The sequence below is a fragment of the Carassius gibelio genome, chromosome B13 (assembly GCF_023724105.1).
Source record: "Carassius gibelio isolate Cgi1373 ecotype wild population from Czech Republic chromosome B13, carGib1.2-hapl.c, whole genome shotgun sequence".
Taxonomy (NCBI): domain Eukaryota; kingdom Metazoa; phylum Chordata; class Actinopteri; order Cypriniformes; family Cyprinidae; genus Carassius; species Carassius gibelio.
In genome coordinates, this window is record NC_068408.1 from 9,446,954 (window position 1) to 9,461,480 (window position 14,527).

Here is a 14,527-nt window from a genome sequence, read left to right on the forward strand (position 1 = left end):
TCTTTGCTGTCCCCGGAGCCAATTATACTAACATGATTTTACCCAAAGCTGAAACTCCCACAAATATCAGTTAAGCTTGTGATTATTTACTTTAATTGCAAGAAAAGCCTTAACATATGAACAATTTTCACATGCAGCCACAATAATAGGGGGACCAATTTTACTTGAAAAAATAAAAATAAAAATTTATGCCATTGACATTACTGGAACCCTCATTCATGAGGCACACCAAAAATTATAATAATAATAATATGACTAAGTAAAAGAGGTGAAAATAGGCAGTCAATGAATGAATAAATCAATCAGCACTTACAACACCATTTCGCATTTTTATTGAACATTACAATAGCAAGAGGTTAGTACAATCTGCTGTTTGAAACGTTCACAGACATTTCATTAATAAATGCAAGATCATTTAAAACTAAAATAAGCATATATATTTCTTACATTTTTATAGTACTGCAAGAATTTTAACTAAAGAAAAAGTCTAAACTGCAAAACCCTCAACAATGTAATAACCTTCAATTTATTTGAATCAGTGTACTTTATAAATACATTTTAGAGATCCTCTCATTTTTCTGCCATTATAAAATACAGACCTAAAATATATTTTGCATTTTCAAAGATGGACTAACAGTCATTTTTTTTTTAGCTTGCTTTTTGGGGTCTCATCTCTTGAGCACTACACATGGCATTAGAAAACACACAAAGCTGTTCACCTGTTAATATAGCTCAACCACAGAAGTGCACGATGCAGCTTTCAAACAAGGTCAAGTGAACTCACAGTACGCAAGAGAAATGCATACTTGGATTACGCAACATGCGCCATATTCTTAGTACACTCATGAGCAGTGCAGTTAGTCAAAGTAGTGCACTTAGTAAGACGCTGGGCAAAAGTGCGTGTGCATCTAGTCTCATCAGAAGATCTTTCTGAGATCCTACTGCCATCAAATGTGGTGAAAGTGTAACAACCACAAATCAATTTTTTTTCAACAGTGCATATCATTAGATTTGAGAATAGTCCCACTCTTTAAAGGTATACTTCACCTAAAAATGACTCACCCTCACGTCATTCCAATCTGCACAACCTTTTTGCATGAAAAACAAAAGAATGGAATGATTTTTCATGTGGTTTTTACAAATGGGGACTGAATCTTTTAAGCTATAAAATGGACATAAAAGCACCAAAGTATTATGTGAATTGTACACAAGTTCTTAAGACTAAGAACATAAGAACACTATTCATATCTACCATTTTGTTATGATACTCTGGGTTTTTAATTGTTTTAAAGCTTATTATATGGTAAATAATGGCTAGGATACAGTTTGGAATGACATGAGAACGAGTAAATGACAAAATCATCCAACTGAACTGCTATACATAGCTTTAAAAAAGTCAAATGACAAGGCAATTCTTGTAATTTCAAAAAGGATTTTATCCTGTATGCCATGTTGTGTACGCATTTGCAACTCACGTCAAGCACACGTCAAAAATCTCAAAAGTCTCTAAACTAAACTTCTGCGCAAAACAAGCATCTCGGCTATATATAAAAACATGATAGTAAAAGTAATATTAAACATCAAGTAAGCAACAAACCATTAAGCCGTTTACATCAATGGCCACCCTGTTTCAACAACCCTTAGCTTATTTACATGAAGGACGGTGCATATTGTTTCATAGATGAATAGAAATGGAGCATCAAGTCTTGTCCAGAACATACTAGAAGCCGAGTTTCTTGGAAGCCCACTAAAACCAGAGCAGTACACTAGTCCTGAAGTGCACTTTGCATGTCCTTTTCTTAGCAGACGCCCTAGGCAAATTACCCTGCTAACCCTAACACCCCCCCACCCTCTCAAATAACAGTAAAACAGTTGACACTGTCTATGCAATGCCTATGAATGGAGCGCAAAAGTAGTATGGTAGGTTTTTATAAAAGACTGAATAAATAATATTGGGAATCATTGTGAATAAATGAATATATTTGCTTATATCTGTGCAAGAAAGAAAAAGATGGAAGAAAAGACATATTGCAACCTTTTTGTCCCTTTCTGATTGTGTCCAACAATGACACAACGTCAAGCTCTTTCTATGAAGATCCCGGCGCTGGCATATTGCTACAGAAATAGAGGATGATTTCACACCGCTTCAGTCACTCACGGTCCCGAGTCGACAAACTCCACCTTCGATTGCCAGTGACTGTCCGGCCACCGCCCCGGGAGGAAGTCTGGATATGTGAGTCTGGCAAACAGAGAGAGAAACAGAGTGTTTACAGGGTCAAGAATGAGTGTGGCGGGAAAGCACACAGCTGCTGGATGGTGGGAGTGAGGTGTCCTCTTTGCAATCAAAGGCAGCTGCCGCGCGCCTCTGACACACGCTCTGGTCGTGTTCTCTGACAGTGGCCCTCAGGGAGCCAGAAGCAGACAGCTTCCTGCCCATGTGTGAGGAGAATGAAGGCACTGGTATCATCCCAGAGTGCCCCAGGCCACCTGTCACTAACACTGGTGCATTACGGGAGGACACGCATACAGTTAAAGTCAGTGGAAAACTGTGACCTCTCACGGCACATCGGTGTGTGTCAGTTAACGTAGTGATCCATATCTTACTCCCACACTCTGCGTGACTTCCCAGAACAGGCTCAGGCGGATTACTGGCAGGTTAGGAAACAAAAATTCAAAACTCAAATAAATACCTCATGGAACGCTTTCCAACGTTTCCATTCACAGTTTCAGGGGTTAAAGCAAAAAAAAAAAAACCTGAAGCTTAACACAAGATGAGACAAAATACAGATACTTGGCTAACTAGAACGAATCTACATTTTAAATACTATTTTTAATACATTTTCAATGACAAAATATTTGTCTTTTAATCACAAAAAGTAAAAGAATAAGGTTATATTTTGAAATATTTTAAATCATCTAGGGCTGTAACTAATGATTATTCTGGTTATCAAGTAATCTACCGATTATTTTCACATTTGAGTAACCTGATATTTTTTTTTATCACAAACAGACCTAAGTGAAAACCAGGCTTTGGTATGAATATTTATATATAAACTAACGGCAAGAATAACTGGCTCAAATAAAATAGCAAAACCAATTAATTACATAGTTTTATTGAACAACACGGCTAAAATATATAATGCAATATTAACATGATAAATTTTATGTATTATATCAGATAATTGCAGAGGGTAACGTTTCAATTTAGAGTGTGATTAAACAACTTTTAAATCCATTTAATTGTAATATTTGGCCACATGCATACTAAGAAACTTTTATTTTGTAATCGCGATGTGCAATAAATGGCATATTTAGAAATGTTTGTATTATGCACATATTTGTATTGATCTATACTATGGTTACCAGGGTGCTTTGGGTGGTTGCTTATTGGTCTAAGTCTCCATGATGGCTCAGATCTACCCGCCAATAGAAGTCTACAAGAATTTATTATTATTATTATTTTTTATTATTATTATATATTCTTTTGCAGTCTTTTAAAAAAGGAATAAGAATTCATAATCAAAACAAATAATATACATAAAATAAAATATAAAATAATTCACAGTGGCTTAAAAAACTAATAAAATAAAATAAAATAAAATAAAAATAAAATGTAATTCCCGCTGAGTTCATGCTACATGAAAGGTGATGGTGGATTTATTGTTTTGTCGGTTTAACATACCTTGAAAAAGGAAAAGTAAATTCACCTCTAACCATCCAGCCTAAATTGGACTGATTCTTCTTATAAATGACAACAGTGTTTTAAAGTTGAACGTGTTTCAATCTACTCGATGGTGTTTTATCTGAAATGGTTCCCATGTGGTTGGGATTACCACTGCTGGAAATAATTACAAAGTCTTAACGCAAACTGGAGATTAGACGAAATTCTGTGTGGCAAACCAGAGATTCACTGACTAAGATGGACATCAAGATTCAGCCAAAAATTTGGATAGAATCAGAAAATAGCTTTGTTTGGGAGACCAAAAATATGCCATTAAAATGTTTTCTTAATTGCCATGTAAAAAAAAAATGCGTGTATGATGTGTTAAAGAGCTGAAAACCAGAATGCTCAAACCAGAAGTGGGGCTGCAGTGCAAAAACAGATCTATGACAATGACCATGCTTCAGCTGTGGTTTTCGCATACTATTTTGTTCTCAACCACAATGTGCCATCCCTCGTTTCGAGAGGCTAAGTGGAAAAATAGAAAAGCGAGCAGTGACACTGATTAGTCGTCAACCAGAGTACAGGAGAAGACTAGTTCCTCTCCACCAGCCATGATCTGTGCAGATTTGGGAATTGAGCTGGAAGGTTTGAAATCTTGCCATCCCATTGCTCTAGTAGAAAAAAACATGTAATTCACATTCCAGACTATCTGTTGGATAGCATGTTTGTCAGTGCACCAAAAACAGAGGCCCATCCGTGTCCTAAGTGTACAGTTTCATTGTCACAAATATACTGTATCGAAATCATTTTTTATGCTGTGCACAATTTAAACTTGACTGAAGGTCTTCTTGGAACAGATGGACATCTTACAATTAGACTGCAATTTAATTTAAGTATTAAAAAAATGTCATTAAATTTTTAATTCAATTAAATTTTAAATGAAATGAAAATTATGGCTCAACACTGTAACAGTGCTAACAGATTATGCAAACAGAACAGGTTTAGAAGTTCTGGAGCTAAATAGGCTTGCTAGTGTAAGAGATTCATCAATGCCAGGCATGAAAGCCAAAGAGCTAGAAGCAACAGAGATCCTCTGCTTCCAGCCAGACTGCCCTGACAATAGACCGGATAAAGCATACACTGGCTCCTGCAAGAACTGACTAGAGCCCCTGTTCATAACACAAACCCAACAAAAGACTATTTGAAAACGGGTCAATGCACACTTCCAGACGTGCTCTGAGCTACTAGCGTAAATAGAAATGGTTAAAACGGCACACACTCCAAGAGCTGCGGACTGTGTTCTATCTCACCGAACTGCCAGTCAGCCCTGGGCTTTCATCTCATCAGACACACACACATACACAGCGGCACAATGCATGCAGGAATGAGAGGAATGTTTCTGGAATGGTGTCCTCCTGCTGCAAGGAGTCATCGAAAGAAAGACCCATCACAATCCAACACTGTTGATTCTGAACAGCTTAATTTTCTAAATAACTGCTACCCATTATATACCAGAAACAATTGGACTGAGTATACTAAAAATATAAAAAGTATATTAGTGGGTATTTGGTGTGTTCTTCCACTGCCCATTTGTTGGGCATAAGGACTTTTGTAATACTTCAATAATAAATTTGATTAATAATATGAACAAACATTAAAAGTGATGACTGCAAAGGCAAGCCCTGCTATTACTAATGCTCACAAATAAACAAACCCTTTACCCTAAAGGTGTGCTCGCAAAAAAAGGTCCATTGTCAATAGTGTAGTGATGAAGAGTTCTGATACAGGAACTTCTTACCCTGGCTTTACTGTCCTGGGCAGACATGTATCCCACACACATGCTCTCTGTAGTATGGCTCCATAGAAATTCCACTGTGAATGAAAGAGAAAGGAATGTAACACTATGTTTGTACTCATATCTGGAAAACCACTATTCTAAAAATGTATTTGAAACTCCAAAGGGAACCCGGTGGTGAATTAGCCTTCAGAGTCGGCCTGCAAATTAAAGTCAAGGCTGAACAGTTGATCAACACAACAGACAGAGACTGATATTGAAAAGTACATTCATATCTGTCTCAGATGTGTTCTTCCACTGAGTGTTGGCCGTAATCATAACAATGCCTTTATTCTCTGAGGCCAGACCACATTTTGAGTGCTGTTTGTTCTGCTATTTGTGAATGCAGGGAGCTGCCATGTTTATCCCTGAATGTTTAAACAAAGAGCCTGGAAAAACAGTCAGCATCTTTAGACAAGAACGTGAGGGATGCATCAGAAGAAAGAACGGTGGAGGGGGGCAACATTATGAATGGCTTTCAAGGAATCTTCAGTGACCCAGATGTCCCTCAAAAAAATGTATTTATTTTTATTATTACTTTTAGATAATTTTTTTTATTTTATATATATATATATATATATATATTAGGGATGCCAAAATTAATTGTTGCATTGATGCATCGGGATGCAGACGCGGATGATTCTTCATCAATGAAGTAATAGAGCAATACTTTTATGATACAAAATTGATGTAAACACAGTCAGTTATGTTTTTAAAACAGGACAAAACATCTGATATGTCGAAAAAAACATTTGTGCATTAGTGTAAATGCAGCCTATTAAAGCTCCCAGTGTCTATGATCTCATTACTAACAATCAAATGGCAATGATGCTGAGGAAAATAGAAAAACCCATAACTATGATAATCTGTAAACTTTCGGATACTTAAAGATCTCCCAGATACTGAAAGTGTATACACACACACACACACACACACACACACAGACACACAACTGTTGTAAAATTTGAGGTCATTAAGGTGTTTTTTTCTTCATAAGATTAAAAAACAAAACAACCTTAATCATTTCATATCAGTAAAGTAAATAAAATAACTAGTTTATTCTTTATTAGTATTATTATTATTTACATTATAATGCAAGATCCCTGCATTCTGTTCCATTCTGCTTTGATGAACACACAAGTATCTAGACGTGAGGTGTATTGGATTAAAGCTGAGGCACGTACCCAGCAGAGCCTGGATGTCTTCAGAGCGCTGGGCTTCTCCACATGTGCAGCACCTCAGAACGATCACCCCACCCAGAACACAGTCCTCGCCAGCCAGGAACGGCGAACCTTAAACACAAACAAGCCAACTGCATTTCAACCATGACCCTCTTTCCACTACAATCAGTCTATTTAGATGTGAAGTAGAAATGAAAGCACGTTGGAGGCATCTAAGAAAATCCAGCGATTCGGTCAATGATTTATTAGTTATGCTGTGTTCTGAGAAGTTAATGAAATGAGCGGAAAAGCTGTACATTTCCGTACTTTCCCCTGCCAACCTTAGCGACTGAAAACAATTATTCTTTCCAAAGCTTTTGTTTTATTAACCAAAGGAGAAAAATTGGGAGCAGAGCCACTTTTCGCTCTTTAATAGGTTAATGATGGAATTAGTTATTTCTGTAACCCCTCACGGAGCCCTGATAAAGGGACTCTGTTGAGAAATGCATACTTTTCCAAAGAGGAAAAAAACAACAAAAAAAAGGTTTTGAGCTGCAAAACGGGCTTCAAGCCCATTTAAATGATTACATCTCAAAAGCAAAGGAGTGCTGGAAGGAGCCTAGGTTTGAAGCATTCAAGCATAACATCAATCCACAGGAGGGAAGAGTTCAAATTTCACCTCATATAGGTGCTCGGTTTATTGATTTTGCACATCGTGTTGTGTTTTCAGCTTGTTTACACAGAACACAGCTCTTTTATGAAACCTCTCATTAAAACCCTTCAATGAAAACCTGGATGGCCTTCACACAGAACACATCTTAACACCACACTTCAAAAGACACCTTTAAATAGATCTTTATCCAACATTCCATTAAATCCCTTTATTCTTTTCTTCTGTTTCATCCCCACAGTTTAATCAAATTACACAGCTTTCAGAAACACTTGATTCTGATTGGTTCTTGCAGTAAAATAGTATAACAGAATAAACACCGTGTCACTCCAAAGCCTCTTTTTTCTCAAAAAAAATTATAAAAAAATAATACACATTTAATTATACGGTTAAAAAAAGTAATGCATAGCCATCTGGTCATTTTCTCAAAATGAACATCTTGTCAAAAAAAAAAAAAAACACAAAGCGACACGACAACATGCAATAAAGCTATCTTTTTCATATTAATCAAAGACAGCAATACATGGTGATCAACAACAGATTCTATTTTTGGACTGCTTTTTATTTGTGAACTTGCGGCTGACAGCATTAATGATAATCTCATGTACGTCTGTGCACAATATTTAAGTTAGAGTTCGAATATCATTTTGAGTGACTTCAATAGTCGACTATAGCGACAAAGTATAATTTTCACCAATAGGAAAGTAGAACTGTGATTCAAAGAATTGATCAGTCACTACTAGGTATTCTAAATAATGTAAAAAAAATAAAATAAAAACATTTCATAAATTTAACTATTAACATCCATTTTGTTGCAAGTGTGAGACTTCACCCACACGCTCTACTGATTGGCTATGACTTTTGAATGGTTTTGATTTGTCACCATGTCACAACTGACAAAGAACTGCTTGTCACTGGAAACTCATTGCACTGTATATAGTTAGTACATGGTGCATGATTGATCCAAGATTGTACATAATCATTTTTTTTATTTTCTCATGAATGAATTCCTTAATTGTAATAAAATATTCTAGTGTTTTATTTTGAATATTTATGTAGATTTATGCATCTCCCGCAGTTGTGGATTTCCGTGCAACAAAACTATAAAGGTCACAGGCCAAAACCAGCAAATATTCCCACATGTATTTTGTGTGCTACATTCAATAAGAAATCCAAGCGTTCACCCGATTTCACAAGCCCAGAAAGGGAACAAAATGAGCGAAGCTTCTTAACATGAAAGCAAGCGACATCTTCAAATGCCCTGTCAACAGAGTATTTATGGCAACTGAAAATAACTGTGGCCAGAGAAATATGATTTAACCAAAAACTTGTGGAGCCCATTCAAAAGAATGTTATTGATCCCCAAATCCAAACAAATAGAAAAAAACATTGTGGCTGCTGAATTTTTGTCGTGCTCATTTCCAGTCAAGCAAGTTGTTAATGATTTTGTTGTTCAGTTTTAGCTCAGTGCAGCTCTTACTGTCACATACTGTGGTGAAGTGACACTAGCCTGCTGAAAGAGAGAGAGAAACATGAAAACAAGAGAGTCTCTGAGAGTCACTCACTGATGAATTTGTTTTGCATAGCCTCCAGTAGGGCCTGGTGTGCGTTTTCAGCCTGCATGGCAGTAGAGCACTCTCTGGCCAACATGGTGCGAATCAGATGCTCTCCAGAGCCTGCAATAGTACAGACAACACCCATTTTAATAATTCAGTATTTACTTTTATTTGACAAAAAAACAACAAATTGCATAATCTGATTTATTTGTCCAAAAGCACTGAGACGTTTCACTGTTTGCATCACTCGGTTTGTCTGTGTTCATAGCGTTTCAGAAAATCTTACTGTCATACTGACTGGGAACTGACTTGTGTTTATATTTTAAATGGAAAGTGCTCTAATTCTTATCTAATTGGGGGAAAAATGTATGTATATATATATATGTATATGTGTTGGCGCAGTGGATAAGACACATGCCTTTGTTGTAAGAGACCCGGGTTTGAATCCACTGTGAGACACCAATGTGTCCCTGAGCAAGACACTTAAACCCTAGTTGCTCCAGAAGTGTGCGACCTCTGACATATATAGCAATTGTAAGTCGCTTTGGATAAAATCGTCAGCTAAATGAAATGTAGGTACTAACCCTTAACTTACCACTGAACCTAACATTAACCCATGTAGTTATTTTGTACTACAAATTCTTTATTGGGTACATTTTAAGTAATGTATATGTACAATAAAAATAAATAAATAAATAAAAACCAAAGGTTTGACAGGTCAGGTGTCCCCACAGGAACAAAGTTAAAAGAATGTATAAAAACGGTTCATCTCACTGTCAAAACACTAAAGACTGTCACAGTCATTTGCTTTTCAAAGGCCAACGTGTACAGAAGCCAGTTTTCAAAAGAGAGGGAGTGTAAAGAAATGCCTTGAACACAAAACGTCTGGCAACCGCTCAAGCCTAAGAAACCATAAAGCCTTAAGAAAATAGCCATGTTGTTTCTGTAAACACAAACGTGGGCCTCGTAAAATATCAGGTAACTACAACAAAACTATGTGCGGGGTTTGTTGCCATGACAATTAGATGCTCATTTCTTTTCTGTTCTTCTATTTTTATTGTTTTAACAAAAGAACGAACAAACGACTGGCTCCACCGTTGGCTCACAATTTTCAAGTTACCGTAAACCCTCGCGTTCTCTCTGGAGAAATGGACGTTACTGGCAACAATACCACAAGTTAACAGTTAATTTAACAAGCAAACAGCGCCATGATAGTGCAAACTCAATTTCTAGTGGAAAGTAAATAAAACACAACAAACCAGAGATGGCATGAAACAGGCAAACGTAGCGAAAGAGATTCGACTCGCCTTTTGCCCTCAGCGAAACCGCAGCGAGCGCTGCAGAGACTAACAGGGCTGACCTGAGAGAAAGCAAGCTCTTTGTGTCAGTTTGAAGCCAGAATGAATGTTTTTCTCCTCCTTTTGATAGGAACGCCTTTTAAGTTGGGAAATGAAAAGCAGGTGCACCGCTGGAGCGCACATTCGAACAGCCTGTCCTCACCGCCATGCGTTTTCAATTTTGAGGAGGATGAAAGAGAAATGCATGTTGAAATGGCCATGGGGGGAGAAGGTGATAAAATGTGTGATTCTGCTTTTGTTTTCGGAATGGCGGACGATCAAAAACAAAGAGGCACAAAACACAATGTGAGTTTCGTGCCTGTTGCACGAGTTTGTGTGATTATAAAGTAAAAATGTCAACAGGGAGCACACATGTAAAACAGCGCTCATAATATTTCAGACCTGTTGAATCAAGCAATCACGAAACCTGTCAAGAACATGTCCGTGTAATATTTTCCATTAAAATCAAAAAAAGAAATTGAAAGATTATATAAAAATTGTGTTCCTATGGCTCAGTGGTAGAGCATCGTGTTAGCAGTGCAACAGGTCGTGGGTTCAATTCCCAGGGAACACACATACTGGTAAAAAAATAAATTATAGCATGAATGCTCTGTAAGTCAATTTGGATAAAAGCATCTGATAAATGCATGTATAGAAATGTAAAAAAAACTTTGATAATTGTTTTTTTTTTTTTTATGACATTACAATTAGGCAGCAAAAGACTTAGCAGAGTCTCTTAAAAACTATATGTGACCAACATCACGGCCAACATTTTTTTCTTTTAACCAGGGGAGGTCATACATGCTGCACCCCTGTGCAACATGCCAAGCTTGAATGAATCCCAGTCTCTCTTCAATGGGCCAGGTGTGTTTTCACTGCAGGGCTCAGGCCAGGCCAAAGGTGCTTTCACACAAGGGTGCCGCAGGACAAAGGATGAAGGAAAAGAAAAGAAATATGGCCTTCATCATAGTGTAACACTCTTTTGGCATGGAGAAGCATAGTAACAGAAGCTACAGTTGGACAATTCAAAGCTAAGTGGAGCTTTTTAACAAGGTGACTGGTTGTTGAAAGCTTCGCCATTCCTTGTGAAATATTATAATAAAGTTACAGGTGCAGTTATGCGGAAAAGGTTATTGTACCATGTCGTGGTGGTTAACAAAGTCCAAATTTACTGCACAGAATAGGGGAGATGGAATAAATTAAATGTTGAATACATTTAACTTCAAAGTACTGCACAATGCACTCACCATGGCCATATCAGGTATGTGCACATATAATTCAATCCCTTACGGCCCCATCAAAATAAGAGACAGCTATGGTATAATACATTGCTACACATAATTATTTATAATAAACATCACGGTCCAAAAGCTTGGGGTCAGAAAGATTGTTTTTATGAAAGCAAGTCTCTTATGTTCACTAAGGGAAGTCGTGGCCTAATAGTTAGAGAGTTTGACTCCTAACCCTAAGGTTGTGGGTTCGAGTCTCGGGCCTGCAATACCACGACTTTGGTTCGCTGGAGCAAGGCACCAAATCCCCAACTGCCCCTCAGGCGCCACAGCATAAATGGCTGCCCACTGCTCTGGGTGTGTGTTCACAGTGTGTGTGTTCACTGCTTTGAATGCACTTTGGATGGGTTAAATGCAGAGCACAAATTCTGAGTATGGGTCACCATACTTGGCTGTATGTCACATCACTTAAGACTGAATTCAAAAATAAAGTAAAAAGATTCATGTAAAATATTATTACAAAATAAAACCACTTCAATCCATTTTCATATATTTTACACTGTAATCCTGCCCATTTAGCAAAGAAGCTAAAGCATATACTGTACTCACATCAAAATAAGTGATGTGTTGTGATATGATGTATAAACCCAAACACAGATTTCATCTTTACTTTAATCTGGACCTGAAGTGAATACATAATAATATTTATTCAAATACACAAAAGTCTAGCCATGAACAAAAATCTGTCTTATGTTATGATTGCTTTAAGAGATCAAGACATTCTCTATGGGCACAATGGACATGCGTGCTTGCATGTGTTGTATGGAGATGTGAATCATGTCTGTGGCATACTGACTTGGGCACAGATAATAGAGAGAAAATATAGTTTTATTCATGTGACAGAAATCATTAGTTTAAGCATGAAGAGCACGGCCTTGGGCCCCGCTCACAGCAGGAATCCCAACTAAAGCAGAAAACTTCCCTTTTTGCTCTTGATATATGTCCCGACTAAGCACCGGCTAATGGCATTAAGATATTGGAGGAGAAGATTGACATCTAAATTAGGGCAAAAGAAAGCTACAAATGAGATATTTTTTGTGCACAAATTTCTTAAACAACGACCCATTAACGGTTGACTGAAGCTGTGTAAAACCGGTCAAAAAGCAGTAAATGCACAGTAATGTCACACTAATATGTGTTTTTGATACCTGAGGTACTCACAGCTGTAGAGTAAAGGCTGACGTCACGGGCGTTTTCAGCCCAGCAGCCACAACCATAGTGAGCAGCCTGAGACAGAAACATTTGAAGAAAAATGTTGAATAAAGTTCACACCAAGCACGATAACTTTATAGATGACGATAAAGATATAGTTCTAAAAATCGTTCGCAATTTTAAAGAATATCAGAGTCCATATTACAACTGTAACGATAAATGCACAGAGAAACGATATCGTTGGGATAATTTTCAGAACTATTTTTTTCATCTGATGAACGATACAAACATTGACAGCCAATCAGAATCCATCCTGCTATAACGAGCTCAAGAATTTAAGGCGGCAGACGCATGTGAATAAACACATGATCTCGTTCGCGGATGTGAACACTTATATTGTTACTTTTATAGTTATCTTTATAGTTATCTTTATAGTTATATTTATAGTTAACGTTCTTGGTGCGAACGGGCTTAAGAGTATCTTTTATTAGCATCCAAATGGTCAATGCAGCGTTATTATACTTAAAGAAAACTTAAGTTTTTCCAAACCTTATTACACTTATTACTAAGTGCAAATGTTTGCAGGATTCAATACTGGGTAACACTTTATTTTAAGGACCAATTCTCACTATTTACAAGCTGATTTATTAGCATGCATATTACTAGCATATTAGCTGCTTATTAGTACTTAAAAAGCACATATTAATGCCTTATCCTGCATTACCACATTTTAGATCCTGCAACCCTACTCTATCTGTAAAAGTAAACTAATTTATGAACTATTAATAAGCAGCCAATTATGAGTTTGCTCAAGGTAAACTCTTAGTTAATAGTGAATGTGTGTTTCCTATTGTAAAGTGTTACCCAATACAGTTTAAAAGTCTGGGGTAAGATTTGTCTTTAAGAAATCAATACTTCTATGCAGCATAAGAAATGTTGCTTGAGCACCCAATCAGCATATCAGAATATAAAAGTTATTTTAAATTGTAACAATATTTTACAATTTCATAGTTTACATGACTAGTTATCAGTAATTACTAAGATTTTCACTATATGTTTGATCAAAAATGCAACTTTGAGCATAAAACACTTGTAACAAATGTAAAACTCTTGCAGACCCCAACCTTTTGAACAGTAGTGTAATAATCCATTGTTATTTCAAATTTTGTTGTGCAAAAAAAATTGCTCAATGTGAATAGGCCTTAATTATGAAAATCAATGAATGAACCAATGAACATTATTAATGGTAATTACAATTATAACATTATAGTATTATTAATAAATATGAATTTTTACTATTAACTACTATATCACTGACATGCTTATTTATTTAAATGTATAGCATGATTAAATAGAATACACTCAGACTAAGGAGCGAATCACAGGTCACCTGTCCCACCCGACCCGGGTGTTTCATGGCCAGGCCTCCGCTGGAAACCGCAGACGCCACATTCCCTTCCCGATCCACCACGACCGCACCAACCGTGTCCAGACAGGCAGAGTTATTCTCCTCACCATCCACCATTATGTCTCCTACTGGCTCCAAGCCACCAAAATCATTCTCCTGCGCACAAAATTGACATTCAATTAGAATTTCCTATCACACACAGAAATTAACCAGCACTTTTCTACAGTCTGACATCCTGAGCTCATTTACAAAGTGAAATCAAAAATAAATGTTAAGTGTCAATGTATCTTCATGCTAAACCGTGGGCCAAAAAAGAGGAACAAAGAGGCTGCGGTTACTGGCAACAGCAAAAAAGGCACATTTCCAAAGCCCAGAATAATAATAGACTGAAACACATTGAACACTGCTTCTCTTGCAATGTTTTTTTCTTGTCTAATGAAGTTTCAGACCCAGCTGG

The 14,527-nt window shown here is 36.9% G+C and overlaps 1 protein-coding gene across 1 annotated transcript in view; it reads right to left on the bottom strand.

The window, feature by feature from the left end:
- Positions 1 to 309: 309 nt before the first annotated feature.
- tasp1 (taspase, threonine aspartase, 1) overlaps positions 310 to 14,527 on the bottom strand; it is a 26,144-nt gene continuing 11,926 nt past the window's right edge. The window contains exons 9-14 of the mRNA XM_052572959.1: positions 14,053 to 14,226; positions 12,659 to 12,737; positions 8,894 to 9,004; positions 6,683 to 6,790; positions 5,463 to 5,536; positions 310 to 2,239 (exon numbers count right to left, since the gene is read on the bottom strand). Coding sequence (XP_052428919.1) covers positions 2,147 to 2,239; positions 5,463 to 5,536; positions 6,683 to 6,790; positions 8,894 to 9,004; positions 12,659 to 12,737; positions 14,053 to 14,226 — 639 coding nt within the window. The 3' untranslated portion in view covers positions 310 to 2,146. The remainder of the gene's footprint in view (positions 2,240 to 5,462; positions 5,537 to 6,682; positions 6,791 to 8,893; positions 9,005 to 12,658; positions 12,738 to 14,052; positions 14,227 to 14,527) is intronic.